Genomic DNA, 19,491 nt, shown 5'->3' with positions numbered 1-19,491 from the left:
GCCATAACCCCAGTTTGGAACTAATGTCCCCTGAAATCCATGAAACTAGTTAAAGGTCGGAAATTTTGGTTTTAAATGGTGCTAATCTGCAACGCCTTAACTCACACATGATTAAACTTAAAGCAAATCAGTGTTTTGTCCGTACTTATCACAACCACTCGTCTACCTTTAGAAAGTTTATAAAAAATTCAGAATCAATCGGACTTAAAATTATATCATCATTTAAAAAAAAAAACTATTTGAATAATAATATGCAAAGTACTGCCCCTCCTGTCGGTCCAGTAGATAAAGCATCAGACTCCTTCTTATATTTATCATAAGTTAAATTAAATATAAACACTGATTTATTAACATATAAACAGGAATACAAATAACTTTTTTAAGAATTAGAAACGTCAAAAAGATAAAGTTGCATTTTTTAAGTTTTCAACTTTACTGACTTTTTTAGGGCAAACTTTCTTGTTTTATCATATTTAACTGTATATTCCTGTGATATGTTTAAAGCTTGTTCATCAATTCTAAATTGAGATTTCTTTGCTTGTTTATCTCGAGTCTTTTTTGTTCCACTGGTTTCCATTGTCATATTAGTATCTGGTTTATGATAACCAGTATCTTCTGTTTTCTTCGTATCAGTTTTTGGGTTTTTAGTATACTCTATCTTCTTAGTATCTTGTTTACAAGTATCCTTCTTCTTTTTCTTGGACTTAGAATCTTCTAAAAATGAACATTACACATTACACAGTACTAATTTGACTAAATGTGATTTTTTATCAATTATTATATAATAGTAGGCTGGCTCACTGTGAACTTAAGAGAAGTAGAGTGTTAAATTGTTTCTCTAATTTTGATTTTATGCAAAAGTAACCGAATACAATTAAGCTCTTCAATAAGAAGAATTATGATTGAAAACATGAGAAATTTCAATCCTACATGTTGATCACTTTATTCTTAAGTTTCAATCATTTGCACCCCTTACTCGAATTCAAAGGTTTACACATCCCAGTTTCGGAAATATTATAGATTTAGAGTGTGAGGTCACAGTGAGGCTGAAGGAAATCAAGACGTTTTGTTCTACCCAACCCGGGAACTAATATTTTCTGAAACTGCAATTGTCCCCACGAAATTAAGGAGCTATAAAATCTCCTATGGAGATTTTTTATAAAAATTACTTTGTAGTAGGATTTGTGCCCTAATTCGTTACCAATTCTAAAATTCTATTTATTTCAAAAATCCCCTTAAAAAAATTCAGTTTTATAGCTCATTAGTCATTAGTTTCCTAGAGGTGCGTGATCATTTATCAATTTTCTTGCATTCCTTTCGTAGATATCAGACAACATACTTTTACAATTAAACCCAAAAATGCCCTTTTGAAATATCAAAATGGTGATTATGAAAACAATAAAAAAGCATTCTTTAAAGTGATCCATGATTCAAGAATTTTCGTGATAATGTCCTAACCTGGTTCAAAGAGTTCAAGAAATGTGGGTTTAGGACATTCTATCTTTCTCTTTCCAATATTTATCTTGGGTGCATAGTCTTTGTTCATCAAGGTTGAGTTCTTCATGCCTTTACATCAAAAGTATCCATTGTCATTTAGAAACTTTACTTCAAGATATTGCACAGTGTATAATGTGTACGGTGTACGGCACACCTATTTGATATATTTCAGAACAAATATTTAATTGTTCTGAATCCTTGCCACAAACTAAAGCTTCTACTCCCTATATCTTAAAATCCTAATGGTGTAACTTTTGATATTAAAAACTAGTTAAAATATCAAAGGTCTTCAATATCGGGTTGCAAACATAAAGGGATTTAAAAATCCGCGTTTGTGACAAGACCTTAGCCTTGTGTTATCATTGGACAGTCGAAGTGAACGCTAGAAACCATAGCTTGGCAAACATAGAGAATAGAATATATAGAGAGGAATTTACTAGAAAAAAGTGTAAAACGGCCATTTTGTTGTACTGTTTCCATACTGCAGGTGTACTTCACATATTTGTGCTATATAACCTGTTGGGCCCTGGAATATCATTTTATTGAAAATCTAAAATTATTGTTAAAAGAAACCCAAATTATGAAATAGGCTGGTTTCATAATTGACCAATGATCATTTCACATAGATTCTATGCCTTCCACTTTACAAACGATGATTTTCCGTTATAATTATAAATCAAATGATGTTTTTATTCACCTAATTCATAATAAAGTTTATTTAACAGTTTAAAAAATTCGAAATTGAAATGAATAGTCTAGGGAACATACTGTATTATTGTACTCTACTGCATATAATTTGTGAACATTTACATGATTTGTACACTTTGAACTCCCTTTCAGGCTGAAAGGTACTGAAAAAATTCATACCGAGAGATTCTTTTAATTCCTCTCTAATATATATTCTATTCTCTATGTTGGCAAAAGGGCGTTGTGATATTTTTCCCTTAAAGTGAACAATATCATTAAACGCTGATATAAAGTCTGTCCAACATTGTGCCAAACTGAATAGAATAATATTATGCAATATATTAGTTGCAAGGAAATCTTTTCTTAAAAAAAAATATGAAAAAACCCGGTGGGTTAGATTTCTTTAATTTTATTGGTAAAAGATTGGCTCCAAACTTTGTAATAGCATTAAATTGATAAAAACTGATAAATTTAAGGATAAGATTTTCCTGTTGTGTTTGTGTTGTTTGAGGCAGTTTGACTCCGGGAGTAGAAATCACTTATCTTTGATTGAACTCTCTTCATCAAAAAAGTTTTTTTTAAAATGTGATTTCTTAAAGTTATTTGAAACCACTAAAAAAATGATTTAAAGGGACTGTACCCATAATTTCAAGAGACCCTCCGTGCAAAGATGGCATTGCCTGATTTACAATGGTACCCTTAAAACCTTTGTCTGAAATATGAATTAAATATCAATGTTTATAGTTTTGAAAACTAATTGTTTTCAATTGCGGTTTCTCGGTAAAAGTGACAATTACGCATTTCTACAGATAGAAAACATGTATTAATTATCTTTAAATGGAACGTCAAATTTAAAATCAAATATGAAATCATAAAAAAACTATTTCCTTGAAAGGGGCTTTAAACCGGGGAACTACTCGTCTTTCCTGCTGGGAACTCGTCTCACGCTCTACTGAATTAACAAAAACGATGATTAACTATTAACGAATTTTTATTATTATTATCGTTATGCAGGGGTGTATAATTTCCTAAAAAAATATTTTTTCCCCTTTCAGAAAATATCTTTTTCCCCCAGAAGTTGCATATGTTTGCGCGGAGCGCGTATATTTCTTTACGGGGGGGGGGGATAATGAAAAATGGGACAACAAAAGACAAGTTTTTGCCCAAAATTCATTTTTTCCCCTGAAAAATCATTTATTTTCCACAATTCAGCAAAAAACCCCTAACATTTTTTTTGGCGCTCCGCGCAACCATTTATAATTTCTGGGGAAAATAAAGGATTTTTCTAAAGGGGGGAATGATTTCTTAGGAAAATATACACCCCTGAGTTCCTTCTAAGGTTGAAAAGATATAAAGGATTAGTAGATTAAAGTTTGATGCTAGTAATTCTAAACCAGTGCCCTAGAAATGTTTGTAAAATTTGCTTTCCGTTAGAAAGGATAGATAGTCTGGTGATTTTTTGAAAAAGTTGCTAAAATTGTTTTATATTAAAAGAAAACCTTTCTGCTGTACTTCAGGACCATCTCCTTTACAAAGTTCTAATCCTGATTCTCTTCCAGGTACAGTTGGAGCTGGAGATCTATTCTGACCTAGACCAGGAGCAGGGTTCAAGGTAGGTTGAAGTTTATCTTGTACTGTCCTCAAAGTAGAACAGTTGATATTATTCTGGACTAGTCCCGGGGCCAGATTCAACGCAGAGCTGTTCCAATCTTTTGTAACATTTTGAAGCGGCGCTAAAGAGACGTCCTTGCTCAGGGTTTCTCTTGACGGAGAAATGTTTCCATCGTGGCTTGGACCTGGAGACTGGATCGGAGCTAAGCCGACTTTATTATCTGGTTCACCTCCTTTTATTCCTTCAGGCTCATCATCACTTCCAGAGTCGGACTCAAAATCTAATTGAAATTTGAGATTTTGCTCCGACCCTTGTACAGTTTCGATGTTGTCCTGAGCACAATCTCTACTTCCAACCTTTACAATTTTTCCGGAAGCGTAAAAACTGGGTTTCTTAGTATTCCGTCGAATCTGTGGTATAACTTTTCTCACTATAGTCTGGGATGCAATTCCCGGTTCTGAGATTTGATCAGATGTATCTTCATTATCTTTTTCCATCGTATCCAATCTTGCTTCAATATAGTCATCTATAAGAATACATGTGTTTATCTTTACAAAAATAAAATTGTATCACCTCTATTAAAAGACGGAAGCAGTCTCTTGTTAGGTTATTAGGGTCTTCCCCCCCCCCCCCCTAATAAGAAAATTGGCATATATGTGTCTCCCTAAATATACCCTAAAACTCAATTATGAAATGAGTTTTTGCCACAATACTTTCTAATTTTCTGATCCCCATATCTTTGCAACCGGATGGTGTAAACCTTTTATATTTGAAACTTATAGATTTCTTGATCTGACAAACATAGTTTAAAATATCAAAGATCTACGAGATCGGGTTGCAAAGTTTTAGGGATTAACAAATTTAAGGTTGTGTTAATTTCCTTTAATGAAAGATTGAACTATGAACACTTAAAAGCCAAGATGATAAAACTTTAATTTCCTAAAGTTTGATCCAAATTTTGGCTCTGGTCTGAGAATGAATCTCCGGTATCGGAGCTAAACCGCATCAAATCAGCTTCCTCCTGCACGCTGTCTCTCTCCGGAATGAAATACTTCTTAACCTTTGCATTAACAGGAGAACGATTTTCTTCATGAACATAGGAATTCCCTTTCTCCTCTTCATGCTTTTTTGATAAAATGTTTTCGCAGTTAAAGCTTCCTATGTCTGCAGTGTTATGAATAAAGCTTCCTGAATGAATTTTGTTGCGCTTATGAGTTTGTGGCCAAGCATTATGAGCAAGAGCATTTCCGTTCCTAGTTTCACGGTCACGTTCAGGAGTAGAACTTGGAATACGATTATGAATAACTTCACCAGTTTTAGTAGCATCTTCATCTATGTTGGATATTTTATCCCCTGTATTGTCAAAGACTGGAGAAGAATTGAACCTGTCCTCTTCTTCGAAGTTGGATCTCGAGTCTGACCCATCTACAGTTTCTAGGTTCTCCGCAACATCTGGAGCTATGGTGTCAGAATCAGAATCAGAATCTGAGAACGAAATTCCAAAATCTGACAACTTATTATTAGGATTGTTGTTCTCTTTGTTCTCAAGGTTTGTAGAAGAGTTTTGGATGAATTTTAGGGTTTTCTGTAGACCATGATATTCTTGATCTACTTGGGGTTTCTGTAGACCATGATATTCTTGATCTATTGGGGGTTTCTGTAGACCATGATATTCTTGATCTACTGGGGGTTTCTGTAGAACATGATATTCTTGATCTACTGGGGGTTTCTGTAGACCATGATATTCTTGATCTACTTGGGGTTTCTCTAGAACATGATATTCTTGATCTCCTTGGGTCTGCTCCAACTCATCAAATATAGAATGGAATGAGATAAATGATTGATTCTGTACCCCTAAACAATAACTATGATCCTGTAGATATAAAAATAGTGTTTTCATATTTATTATTTCATATTATCATAATTTATTTCTCAAGGACTAAGTTGAGAAGTGGCCTTGTGACTTTGCAACAAACTCTGATTTTCTAACACATAAATCTCTGCAAATATTAAAGGTGTACGCCATTGCTAAGATTGCTAGGATATAGAGATTAGAAAATTGAGTTTGTGTCTAAGACTCAAATGTTGGTTGGAATTTTTTATCCTGTGAAGTGTGAAATGTAATACATTTGAAAAAAAAACTCATTTTTGATTTATCCAGCAGTATAATTTGTTTACTAAAGGGACTGTAAGCGAAATTTTAATTGACCCTCGGGGAAAAGATGGCAAAGCCCGACTAACAACGGTACCAACTACAGCTTTTCTAATTAGCTATGAAACAGATATCAATGTTTATAATTTTAAAAACTGTTTAATTTCATAAGGTTTCATAAGGTAAACAAGTGGCTTGGGCATTTTTCACATGTAGGAATTATCACAATAAAACACTTAAACCTATAAAAACGACAATATCCTCCTTCATATTGATCAGAAAGAGGTTTACCGTTTTAAATCAGGCATTGCCATTTTAGCATTGAGGGGTACTTGAAATTACGCTTACAGTCCCTCTTATTCAATCCATTTGTTACAACTAACCTTGTTTTTGTGTTGAATGGTTTGAATAAGGTTGAATTGGGGACAAGCTGTTATCCATGCAGAAGGTCGGACATACTGCTGTCTGGACCCTGGAAGTATGTTTCCCGTATTTATATTGTTATAAGATTTATTCACATAATGGTGTAGTTCAAAGAAATTGAGTCTTAACCGCAAATTTTTTAATCCCTATATCTTTGGAACATGATGGTATACACCTTTAATATTTAAACTAAGATTAATTCAAAGACATAATTCAAAGTTTGAAATATCTGAAGTCTACAGCATTGGGTTGCAAAGATATAAGAATTAGAAAATATGAGTTTGTGGTAAGAATTCAGGTTTTTTTTTTAATGTCTAAGTATACTCTAAACTTTAAAATTTTCCTTTTAAATAATCAGTTTATTTTACGATATCTTACCAATAGTAAATATTTGTTTTAACTGTTTGGCGTACACCTTTTTTTGATCATTTGGCATTTGATATTCTCATAATTTTGCCATTTATACATTAATTATTATTAAATTGTGTCAGGAACTCCGGGGGTTAATTTCCTACAAGTCAGAGAGAGGGACGTATACACATATATAGGACTTTGTCATATTTTACACTAATTTCATCTTTTTCTCCTAAAAATTCGTAATAAATAGTTAAACAATTTTTAACTGTAACATTATAAATGTGTTTTTTTAGTAATGAAATATATCTTATCTTATCTTAACTTCCGTTTTTAACTTATATTTTCTTACTTTTCATAATAATAATTTACCCTAAACTCCCAATTTTCTTAATTGTTTTTAAATCTTAATGACAGAAACAAATCTCAAGGAATAACATCAGTCTTTAAAAATTCTTAAAAATGTGATTAATAGCAAATTTTCTTTTGAAAATATTATCATGATCTAAGTGAGTTTCACTATTTCATCTGACAAACCATTTCAAAAAAGGTTTTGCTGTTTATTTTCTCAACTTTTTAACATTATAAAATATTGATTTTGATGGTTATTAAATCGGTAAAACTGAAGAACCCAGTGCGAAGTATAATTTTAAAATGTGGAACAAATGCCTATTTAATTAACTCTATGAGGTTGTATCATCATGAACTCCAAATTTTGCCAAGATAGTTTACCTAGTAGAGGTCCCTGGTGTACAAGGTGACGATGAGCTTGTTGTTGAACCTTCAAATAGTCCAATAAAATCAGTAGATCTTCTCAACCCTATCTCCTCACCAGTTCCTCGGATTAAATTTGACTCACGAATCCCAACTCCTGATCTTACAACTTGTGCTCTTAGATCTTGATCCGGCAGCATCAAGAAGTTTAGAAACCCGGAACCTAGTTCCGAGAGCTTGTGACGTAAGGGAGGTCTGTTACTCCGGTGTCGGAGCTGGGACGGAGTAGCTCCATGTTCCTCAAGAATACATCCCTGGGGATCTAATCTTACTAGACGAACATCCATCTTTATATATTCTTGGGAATCAGGTTTCAGGACATTTTATATTTATCATACATCTTTTAGAATCTAAATATTTAGAAGTTTTTTTTACATTTTTAAAGTTTAAAAAAGTAACATTGCACATTTTCATATGTTTTAACGAAAAAAGATTTAATATCACTCAACAATCAATTTTATAATCTTTAACTCAGCTAAGCTTCAAATCATAAAATATATTCTAAATGGGATTGAAGCTGATGAAAATTGAAAATATTGTTACATATATAGAAAAATCAAAATAAACGTTTAATTTTTCTCTTCAGATTTGGTATCATCAAATATTGCAGCACTACGAAAGATATTAATTTTAACAATTTACTAAGAAATGCACGTACGGAAAGAAAACCTCAGATTATTGGTTTGGATGTTGAAGAAACTGTCTGAACTGCTCCTGGATAAGGTTCATCTTGATCCTCTCCTCTGGGTCCTGGACTGGAGCCATCTTCAGACCCATCTTCAGGAAGGATATCGACATCCGGAGCATTGAGCTGAAATATTGTTGTAATTCAACAGTTTTCTAATTATATGTAATAATCTTGACTTTTATTTTTTTTTATTTTTGTACGTAACTAACACTTGCCTCTCAAACATAAATTATTGAATCCCTATATCTCTGCAGCCTGGTGTTGTTCACCTTTGATAATTGAAACTATGAATTCTGATAGAAATTTGAAATATCACAGGTTTAAACAATCAGGTCAGTTAAAAGGATTAGAATTGAGGCAAGTGTTTAGTTTGATACATTTTATTCCAATCTCTTGATGTCATTGTTAAATTCAAAACAAAAATAATTTGTGAAAATTCAAAAAAGATTGTCAGACACAAATATTATCACGGACTAAAACATCACTACGCAAAAATTTCAGAAAAAAATCTTAAATGTGTTTACTTCCTTGGAATATGTCTGATCTTAAACTCAGGAATCCATTGCCCGATTTGCCTCAATTTTGTATGGAAAAACTCGGCAGTATCGCGGGAATATTTTTAACTGGTTAATAATTCTTAGTTAAAAGATTTGACTTTTAAAGCAAAAGTTTAGTTTTCAGGTAAATCTGGTAACCTGCGTTAGTTTTTGGATTGTTTTTTAAATATATACATATATTATATATATAATATATATCTTCAAAATCTGACATAGTGTAAGAAAAGCTAATGTTTAGAAAATACATAAAATATTTACTGTTTTTACACTAGGCCAAATTTTGACCCTGTTAGAAAATGTAAGTAAAATCTACCCAGAAACTAACTAACTGAAGACACGTGACTTTTTACAACTAAATAATACCTGGCAATTGATGCTCCCTCTAGAGGTTCAACAGTAGCAGTATAACCTTTGGAAGCAGCAGCGCTAGGAATAGGAGCAGTAACCCCTTGGGAGGGAGCAATAGTAGTTTTCACAGCAGTATCAGAATAACCCTCGGCTTCTTCTATGGTACTGGGAGGATTATTTGAATAGCTCTGGGTAGTATCTGAAATAACACGTAACCCCTTCCTTGAGCAAGGACGGATACATGAGTCGGAACTATTGGAACCTTCTTCTCCACTATCCTTCTCTTCAGAGTAGGAATCCTCAGATTGCTTGACTCTATTTCCTAAACAGGAGATTATCGAATAAAATCCCAAATTTAGTTTTCCAGAAATTTCAATTAAAATTCTTGTTTAAAGTGACAGTAAGTCAAAATTTCACTTGATATTCATACAAAAAACAGCTGTGCCAACCAAAATTGTCAATTTTAGATTTTCTACAATGATGTAACTTTCTAAGTCATCTTTTTTATCAAATGTAAAGATATTAGATTAAGTTTAAGCATACAATATTTATATTAAAATCAATCCAGGATTTGGATCCGGATCCGTATAAAAATTAAATTGACCCTGAGCACTTGTTTAATATTAGTTTACCGGAAACATTCTTCTTCTTGAGCTGTGAAGGTTGGGGTTTCCTGGATATTTGAACATTATCCTCCTCCTTCTCCTCGTCGAAATCATATGGGTTCAGTTTCCTGGATATTTGAACATAATCCTCTTCCTTCTCCTCGTCGAAATCATATGGGTTCAGTTTCCTCACAATCTTATTGTTCATCTTACCAGGGAAAACATGATCCTAGAATAAAATAATCAATGAACAAAAAAAGGAATAAAAGCTTCAGAGTAGGACCTACAGGGATCAGGATCCAGAGGTAAAATATCAACCAAAACCTGTTGGAAAACTTCTTCAAAAAAAAGAGTTCATCTTGAAGAAATGTTCATGACCTAGATCCGGATCCTTTTTTTCAGATAAAAATTAAATGGATCCTAAGCACTGGTATCGGGTATGTGGTATTTGGCCCTAAAGCATGGAACGTTCCAACTATTTGGGAGAGTTCAACAAAATACATAACCCTTCATTTTAGATAGCAAAACCTGTTTCTGTTTATCATCAGAATCTTCAATAGATGGTTTCTAATATCATATTAATAATCTCACCTGTTCCTGCTCCTCATCAGATACATAAATTGATGGATCCTAATATTATATTAATATTCTCACCTGTTCCTGTTTATCATCAGAATTCAGAATCATCAATAAATGGTTCCTTATATCATATTAATAATCTCACTTGTTCCTGTTCATCATCAGAATCTTCAATAGATGGTTCCTAATATCATATTAATAATCTCACCTGTTCCTACTCCTCATCAGAAACATAAATTGATGGATCCTAATATTATATTAATATTCTCACCTGTTCCTGTTCATCATCAGAAACATCAATAGATGATTCCAAATATCATATCAATAATCTCACCTGTTCCTGTTCATCATCAGAATCATCAATAGAGGGTTCCTTGTAACAAACAGGTTTACGAACTCGTAAACTTCTCACAATATTTCCAGTTCCACAAAACTACAAAGATCTGTTAATTTTGAGCTTTTCTTTCTTTACATTTTTATGTGTCAGTGTATCCAAGCTGTTTGAAAACGATGTAGAAATCAAACTTTAAATATAAAGTCGTCTTCATTGTATTAATAAAAAGGACGACGACTGTAACTAACATTATAATTGTGTGAAACTTTTTCATGTATCTAATACTTTTCCACAGCAAAATATAGAAAATTAAAAGCAACATTGCAAATTTTTAATCGAAAAAAAAATAAAATAAAATATCTAAAATTGTTTTCCCAAACACGGATGTTAAAGATTTTAATGTTTTTGAATTCAGTGTTTCAAGAAAGACGGATATCTTCGTACATTTTGACAAAATTGACTTACATTAGTGTTTATATCTACACATATGTGGCAATTCATTTTAATGGTTACATTGATACTTCAAGTTCTTTATGATACAGGGTGTCCCAAAAAACATGGGAATTCAGTGACGAATTGGATTTAGTCTTAGTTATGAATTAGCATTGTAATACCTAATTTCAAAAGCTTTAATATTATTATTTCTGCTAGAGTTTATTTTATGAAAAGGGTAGAAGTCTGTAAAGATGTCTCTATAATGTCTCCGCAAGATGAACAGTGAAGACAGACAAGTTTACTCTGTTTGTATACTGCAATTTTCTTGTTTTACTAAGTACAACCGTATGCAGTCAAAACATTAACAAACAAAATGTGAACATAGTAAACGAAACTCTTACAGATTACAGCTTTCTCACTAGGTATCAATCTAAATCTTATTTATAAAGACGATATCAAATTCGTCACTGAATTCCCATGTTTATTGGGACACCCTGTAGCTCTTCAACAAGAGGAATTATGATAAAAAAACATATAAGATTTAAATCTTACGCGGAATTTATTTTAGTTTAACGTGATGCTATTGTTTCGTAATAAGATAGAAATTACTTACTTCTTGATGATTTTTCTCTGGCGTCTCGGACAGTTTACTTTTCTTAGAGGAGTTAATAGACTTGGATTCATCACTACATGGTTTCCTTTTCCTCACAGTGTTGAGAACCTCTGTAGCTAAGCCTGGTTTAATCCTGGTTTCATCCCTGCAGGGTTTAGGTTTATTTTTGCTAACAGAGCTGGTCGGATACATCAGGTTGGATTCATCCCTGCAGGGTTTAGGTTTATCGTTGCTAACAGAGCTGGTCGGATACATCAGGTTGGATTCATCCCTGCAGGGTTTAGGTTTATCCTTGCTAACAGAGCTGGTCGGATACATCAGGTTGGATTCACAGGGTTTAGGTTTATCCTTGCTAACAGAGCTGGTCGGATACATCAGGTTGGATTCATCCCTGCAGGGTTTAGGTTTATCCTTGCTAACAGAGCTAGTTGGATACGTCAGGTTGGATTCTTCAGAGATATCTGGCAGGACTTTCATACTCTTCAATTTTAAATACAATTTAAAAGAAAAGTATTTGCCACAAACTTAAGTTTTCTAATCTTTATATCTTCGCAACGTGGTGGTGTGAACCTTTTATGTTTCAAACTTGAATTATTTGATCTAACAGAATTTATTGTTTGAAATATCTAAGGTCTATGACAAGGGCTTGCAATAATATAGGGATTAGAACATCCGAGTTTCTGACAAAGACTCCATTTATTTACTCAGTCAAAATATGAATTAGTTCATTTTTTTTTATTTTTAGTACACCTTTGAATTCTCAAACTGTTAATGCTATTTAATCAAATAGTGTTAGTTTGAAAATAATGGTTTGTGGCTAAGATTCCATTCTTTACTTAGTTTAATATGAAATTAGTTCAGTTTTACATGTGAGGTTGATGAAAAGAATGTCTTCACGTGGATTAAACTGTCTAAACTTCAAACATCAAGAAGTTTAGCACAAGAAAAAGTTCAACGAGTTAAAAGTAAAATTTAGAAATAGTAAAAGAAAATGAATATGCATTGATACAATAATTTTAATAAAAAATGTCCTCCAGAAACCAAATTCTACCGGATATTAATGTAAACAGTCTATTTTTAATTGTATTTAAACACCCATCTCTTGAAGAAACACCCAGAGTTTATTTTAATTCCTAACCTTGGTTGCAGGTTTGGTATAGATTTGAGGAGCATGAGCATCAATAAAGCTTGGAACCTTGAGCTCAGCTGGTTCAGAGCCAGGTTCAGAATCTTCCTCTAACATCAACTTCTAGAATCATAAAACGTTTTAATGATTGATATTATTTTTATCTAACAGATCTTTGTAACCCATATTGTAGACCTTAGATAGTTAAAACCATCAATTATCGTAGATAAAATAATATAATTTTAAACTACCAAAGCTTTACACCATAAGGTGCAAATATGAAGGAATTAGAAAATTTGAGTTTGAGGCAAAGACTCAATTTCTTTGTTATATGTAAAGCAATAGTTAATCTTTTTTTATACAAAAAAAAGAACACTTCTCACAAATTTAATTTGAATAAAGTATTCTACAGCATGCATTTGAGTCTAAACCTGACACGCTGTGTGTTAACCACTACCACAGTTTGGAACTTTTGTCCCCTGCATTTATTAGTTATGTATAAAATTTCCTATTAACACCCATACCCCCGGACTATAGAAAGTTACCTCTGTTGAGTAAAGTTTCTTCCTTCCAGCTTTAACAGGTCGCCGAGTCTTTAAATACTTGTTGATATTGATATCCTTAACAGGAAGAATATTAATTTTAAATGTGGGTTGTTTGGCACAAAAATGTTTTCTACTGAAATCTGTTTGTAAAATTTAAAACAATAAGAACATGTCAGGTTGAATTTGTGAACTAGGTCAATAATTTCTATCGCGTAGACCCATATCTAGCAGTGTGCTGTTTTTTGGCCTGTTTTTAAGCATTCCAGGGTATGGGGTCGAGTAATTGAGACGTTTTTAGTATGTGCCTTTATTTCATTTCACAAAGTTAATACTCAGGTTCATTTGATTAACCGGTCTGACTTTTATTTAAGCAGCTATAGCAAGTTGTGTACATTATACCAGCCTATTTATGAAAAACGGGACCAAATGAATTCTCTCCCTTGGAGATTTAATATGCAACATTTCTTTTGTGGAACCTTTTCAAACACTATTCTTCAATATTTAATGTCGAAGAAAATACAATGACCAGTAGTAAGGGGCTTCATCATTCCTGGCCCAAAAGCTAATGATTACTTACTTGAAAAATCGAGAAACTTTATTTTATTATTATCTGTGTAATTTGTATTTCATAATAACGTAGATTAATAAAACCAACCTTTATAGTGGCAGTCTCCTTGGGAGTTTTAACAGTAACAGGAGTAGAGGTCATAACTAGAGTCCAAGACTCATCCATTTTTTGCTCAGTACTTTTCCTCGGTTCTTCTTCTTCTTTTTCATTTCTGGATACTCTTCCTTCTTTCCTGGGTACACTTTCTGCTTTCCTGGGTACACTTTCTGCTTTTCCGGGTACTCTTCCTTCTTTCCCGGGTACACTTCCTTCTTTCCTGGGTACACTTTCTGCTTTCCTGGGCACACTTCCTTCTTTCCTGGATACATCATTTTCATATCTTGTTTTGTCTTTCCGTCTAAAACTGTTCTCTAACGGGAGTTTTCTTACTTCCGATTTGTTTAAGTTTGAATCTGAGGCAAAACTCACAGATGTGATGGAACTTACTTCACTTTTGTTTCCAGTCTTCTTTTGGTAGACATCTTTGTCCTCTCGGGAGTCTTGGTGTTTTTTGTTTCCCTTCATTGGTATAACTTGGGGGTTTTCGGTTCCTCCCCTTGATTCATTGATCTGCTGATCTTCCCCGTTCTCTTGAAAACTGTTGTGATTCTTCCCTTCCATCTTAGTTCGGTCGTCTTCTTTATCTTCGGGTTTTTCCACATCGACTTGAACACCTTTGTATTCTCCTTCGTTGTCTTGGTAAACTTTGTATGTCTTCTTTGTCTTTCCTATATCATTGCTTTTCTTTCCTTGAAAATCCATGTCTTCCGATCCATGCGAATCTTCGTATTTCTCCATCTTGGAATCTTTGTATCCCGTAGAATCTTTGAATGACTGTTGTTTCTGTAAATCATTGAAGTCATCTTGTGAATTTATGAATTCCTCCTGGGAATTTGTGTATTCCTCCTGAGAATCTTTGTATTTATTACTTTGTTTCGTTGAACTTCTAAGACAGACATCTTGACTAGCTTCCTCTTTCTCTTCAAAGCTAAAAAATTCCTCCTCAATGGACTGATTTCCTTCCATCGATTCATTCACTAGAATGGATTGATTAGCCTCCATGGACTGATTCAGTAGTTTGAATGTTTGATCATGTAACTTGATTGTGGACTGATCTGCAGGATCATTTTCCCTACTTCTAGATTCCAGTGAATCATCATGCATAAGCTAGAAATAAAAATCATGGTAAAAGCTTATACAATGAAGATTGGTCAAAAAAAAGGTTCATACATTTTTCTTCTTCCCCGTGCACGCCTTTAACTGTAAGTTAAAACTTTAAAAAATCCTTATAGTATAATTAATTTGTTTGTGACCGTCTAAATAGGCATGTTCAATTGATAACGGTACCCTTAAAACTTGGTCTGATCATGTATGAATTCGATATTCATGTTTATAACTCTACTGCAGGAATACCATGGAGTAGATTTCAGAATTAAACACTGTTCAAGCTAGAAAAACGATGTTATCCTTTACATTACTTATCAGAAAAGGTTTTACGAATACCTTTTTAAATCGGGCATTTATTTTTTCATTACCGAGTTGTTGGAAGCATTTATGTATTGAATAGTTAGTGCAGGGTTCAATCTTGAAGCTTTCTCATTGATTGGATTGTAGACAGAGTCTTGAGAGATCTCATCATCAAACCTTGAGTTCTGCATACTATCTTTATACTAAAATGGTTGAGATTAATGTAACTAATCAAAGTAAAAATGGTTGATTTAAAGAAAAATTTTATGAATCAGGGACAATATAAAGAACAAACAGAGTTTGAGTTGATTGTTGTTATTTTCATTTCCATCTTGCGTTTCATGAATGATGCGCAATTGATCATCTACAAAATGCAGGAGAGAAACTGTCATTTATTACTGTTTTAAAATTGTAAACTGCACTGGTGACCAAATATATAATAAACACTATTGAGTGTTAAGGGCGGATCCAGTTCTTTGAAAAAGGGGGGGGGGGTCAAACTCTCAGTAAAACTGTGATGGGGGGGGGGAGCACCGAGCGAAACTTGTGATCGAGGAGGGAGTAAAATATTTAAAACTTTTGCCACATTAGAATTGTACTTTAAAAATTTGAACTCAGGCTCATTCAAATTAGGCTTAAAGATTAAAAAGGTAAAAAAATCACTAGTATAAGTGATAATCAAATATTTAAAAGTATGTGGAAGGGAGATATAACTGACGCGGTTCGCCCTACCATATGATTATACATGCTTTACAGACGAAGTACTTCATTTGAAAAAGAGTTTTTCAAATCGTCGTCTTTTATTTTTTTAAATGTAGTTACTTTACCATAATAAATAAAAACAATCTTATTTAATATAAAAAAATATGTTTGTAAAGCTAATAATTTTGCATCTTAAAAAATGAATTTATTTTGCGATGTTCAGCATACTTTTTTCCCTGTTAAATGTATTCAATGACCTTTTCTGAATACATGTAATTGTGCATAAGACGACATTTAAATATTTCTTACTCAAATGGAGTACTTCGTCTGTAAAGCATGTATAATCATATGGTAGGGCGAACCGCGTCAGTTATATCTCCCTTCTTCCTTACTCCCTGGGATATGGGTATCAATAATATCTGGGGTGAAAACCGGAGTTCAAAACTATTTACAGAGTTCTAAAATATAAAAATTGGGCAAGCAATGGTAAAAAAACGTTTTTCTCTATTTAAATTAGTTTAGTACTAAAAATTGGTTTTTTTTTAAAAATTTAAATCGGTCATTTTTCAATATTTTACATCTATATAATTTGATTTGAATTCGGAAAAACAACCCAGTATAAAAAATACCCATGTATTAAATAACTGTTTAAAATTTTCATTTTCATTGCTATATAGTCTCTTTTTACAATTTTATCATTACAACCCATTTTTGTAACAATTGTATTTTTAAAACATGGCAATTAGAATTCCAAGTAGAATACAATTTTGCTTCTGTAACATAATTTCTGAAAAATGTCACAAAAGGGGGGGGGGGGAAATTCGACTTGAACAGGTTGCGTTTGGTCCTTAAGATTGTGATGGAGGGCTGAAATTTTGCATGCAGCCTCAAATTGATGTCATCTACATAGATCACGAAGAAAATTTGAGATCCAAGGTCATTGACCACCATTTATACTTCCATGCATTAAGAAAATACTGGAAAATACCCCTTATTTTAAGTTTATCAGACATGTTTTCATATTTTTTGCTACCACATGTCATGTACTGATATTTACACATATATCCGACCTCCTGTTTTACCTCCCTTCAATAATGACCTCTAAAAAGGTCAAAATATTAAATCATAGGTTTTTTGCTGTGCCGATTCCGTTCTGAGACCCATTTTTGACCTCAAATGATCTTTGAGGTCGTCACCTCCAGATATCAATGACCTCGGAAGGTTAAAATATGAAATCAATGAAAATTAGTCATGTGAGTTATCAAATCATAGGTTTTTTGGTGTTCCGAATCCATTCTGAGACCCTTTCTGACCTAAGATGAACCTTGAGGTCATGACCTGCAGATATCAATGACCTACGGAGGTCGAAATATAAAATCAATAAAAATAAGTAATGTGAGGTATCAAATCTGATATGTTGTTAATTCTATATATTAACTAGATGGTTAAAAGAATTCAAAATTTGGTGTCACAAATTGTCGAATTGTGCCCCCCCCCCCTTTTCACACCCCTGCTACTATAGATGGTTTCGTTTTGGTGTCGCTGTAATGTAACTAAAAACCTACAAATCTATCTGATTGATGAAAGGTAAAATTTTCATGATTTATCAATGAATTACAAAATGAATGACTCTCTGAGGGAACACAACACAATAATCAAATTTACTCATTAAAAAATTTAAAGATCCTTTTATCTCCGGAGAATAGGCTGATTTGATTAAATTATTAGTTTTGTTACAGCCCCTTTAAGTATCTGGAAAACAGTTACAGTAAACTTTTAAGTTCCTGGTAAAGAAGGGGGTTCAAAAGATACTCTCGACAACCCTTTTTTAAAAGGGGGGTCTTCGACCCCTTGACCCCCCCCCCCTGTATCCGCGCCTGATTTTTAAATTACCTTTCTAAAACGTCTAAACTTATCCGGGAAAACACGTTGGATCAGTTTCTTCAGATACAGCTCTTCCTAGGGTTTAAAAACTACACATTTTTTGTCAAAATGAGGGAAAGTTCATTTTAGATTTCTTTTTTAATTTCTTTTAAAAAACTAAAAAAAAAACACTATTTTTTTGCTTAAACTAGGATTGTTTTCATTTTTCCAAGCAGTTAAGTTAAATTGCTGAATATCAGAACCTGTCTTAGGTTCAGGATATTTACCTGATTAAACAATATCTTGATGGATCTCCTAGGTTCAGGATATTTACCTGATTAAACAATATCTTGATGGATCTCCTGGGTTCAGGATATTTACCTGATTAAACAATATCTTGATGGATCTCCTAGGTTCAGGATATTTACCTGATTAAACAATATCTTGATGGATCTCCTAGGTTCAGGATATTTACCTGATTAAACAATATCTTGATGGATCTCCTGGATTCAGGTTGGGGCAGGTTGGAGAATATCTGATCACAAGGTTCGATCAGCTTTATTATCATCTTTACTCCTCCATCCTCACTACACTCCAATCTTATCTAAACCATTAAGTTTACTTAAAAATGACTTTGGCGAAAAAAAGGTCCTTTAACTTAAAATGTAAAATTTCTAAAAAGCAGTGGAGCACAACATTATATTTTCTATCTTAATTTTTCAATGTTTTCCTGTGCATTTTCAAATATTATTAAAGATCGCACAAAAGTTCTGCTTGATCAGATAATGAAAGTTTTCAATATTTAAGGTTTACACCATCAGGTTGATAAAATATGTGGCGAGTAACCAGTTCCATAATAAACTAAATCATTGTTTCAAGCAAAACTAATACCTTCTTTACATCAGAGTTCTTCACGATGAAGCAAATTGGAATCTCGGCGCCCTTAATATAGAGGGAGCTTAAATCACTGATAAACAATCTTAAGAACAAAAATTTAATCGTAATTGTCTTATTTTTAATATCAAGAGATACTGAATATTATAATATATATATATATATTGAGGGTAAGTAAAAAAAAAATTTGATTAATGTCTTCTTGTACAAAATTATAATTTTGTGACATTGAAATTTTGCCTCCCCTCTCCCTTCGATTTATTGGTTTTTGACCGGTGCTATGGAAACGCCTCACCACGGAAATGCCTCAAAAACCACTTTAGAGGCATTCTGCTGTTTTAATTTGGGAAATCCCTCAAAACTGGAAAAGGTTGAGGGATTTCCGAATATTTTTGAGTTGTTTCCCAATATTTATGGTTAAGGTGTTTTCTCCTTTTTTGAGGCGTTTCCGCTAATTTTTGAGGCGTTTCCATTTTACAAAAAAAAACTTTTAATTAAAACTTTTTAAAGGTTGAGTTAAAGCACTTGTTGTTAGGTGTGGTTTTTTAGAAGTTATTGGCAAAATTCTCAACGATTTTTGCTTGAGAGCGTGAGACCATTAAATCGCAGTGACCAACTAACCAACAAAC

The 19,491-nt window shown here is 33.0% G+C and overlaps 2 protein-coding genes across 7 annotated transcripts in view; both read right to left on the bottom strand.

Annotated features, from left to right (window-relative positions):
- Positions 1-7,859, bottom strand: part of LOC111703457 (uncharacterized) — a 32,262-nt gene extending 24,403 nt beyond the window's left edge. For all 3 annotated transcript variants that reach the window (XM_023475404.1, XM_023475406.1, XM_023475405.1), the window contains exons 1-9: positions 7,458-7,859; positions 6,332-6,420; positions 4,736-5,650; positions 3,684-4,322; positions 3,072-3,136; positions 2,673-2,742; positions 1,459-1,566; positions 488-714; positions 271-301 (exon numbers count right to left, since the gene is read on the bottom strand). In XM_023475404.1, coding sequence (XP_023331172.1) covers positions 271-301; positions 488-714; positions 1,459-1,566; positions 2,673-2,742; positions 3,072-3,136; positions 3,684-4,322; positions 4,736-5,650; positions 6,332-6,420; positions 7,458-7,786 — 2,473 coding nt within the window. In that variant the 5' untranslated portion in view covers positions 7,787-7,859. The remainder of the gene's footprint in view (positions 1-270; positions 302-487; positions 715-1,458; positions 1,567-2,672; positions 2,743-3,071; positions 3,137-3,683; positions 4,323-4,735; positions 5,651-6,331; positions 6,421-7,457) is intronic.
- A 219-nt stretch (positions 7,860-8,078) lies between these two features.
- Positions 8,079-19,491, bottom strand: part of LOC111703453 (synaptonemal complex protein 2) — a 28,852-nt gene continuing 17,439 nt past the window's right edge. The window contains exons 12-24 of one of the 4 annotated variants that reach the window (XM_023475392.1): positions 18,860-18,910; positions 18,444-18,572; positions 17,999-18,064; positions 15,472-15,606; positions 13,985-15,103; positions 13,330-13,404; positions 12,797-12,907; positions 12,007-12,138; positions 11,659-11,949; positions 10,611-10,709; positions 9,725-9,926; positions 9,108-9,414; positions 8,079-8,310 (exon numbers count right to left, since the gene is read on the bottom strand). In XM_023475392.1, coding sequence (XP_023331160.1) covers positions 8,175-8,310; positions 9,108-9,414; positions 9,725-9,926; positions 10,611-10,709; positions 11,659-11,949; positions 12,007-12,138; positions 12,797-12,907; positions 13,330-13,404; positions 13,985-15,103; positions 15,472-15,606; positions 17,999-18,064; positions 18,444-18,572; positions 18,860-18,910 — 2,853 coding nt within the window. In that variant the 3' untranslated portion in view covers positions 8,079-8,174. Of the gene's footprint in view, positions 8,311-9,107; positions 9,415-9,724; positions 9,927-10,610; positions 10,710-11,658; positions 11,975-12,006; positions 12,139-12,796; positions 12,908-13,329; positions 13,405-13,984; positions 15,104-15,471; positions 15,607-17,998; positions 18,065-18,443; positions 18,573-18,859; positions 18,911-19,491 lie in introns of all 4 variants that reach the window. The other 3 variants (XM_023475393.1, XM_023475396.1, XM_023475395.1) reach the window with 3 other exon arrangements.

The sequence above is a fragment of the Eurytemora carolleeae genome, unplaced genomic scaffold (assembly GCF_000591075.1).
Source record: "Eurytemora carolleeae unplaced genomic scaffold, Eaff_2.0 scaffold504, whole genome shotgun sequence".
In the NCBI taxonomy this organism is placed as follows: Eukaryota; Metazoa; Arthropoda; class Copepoda; order Calanoida; family Temoridae; genus Eurytemora; species Eurytemora carolleeae.
This window is presented reverse-complemented; position numbering and strand designations above follow the sequence as displayed.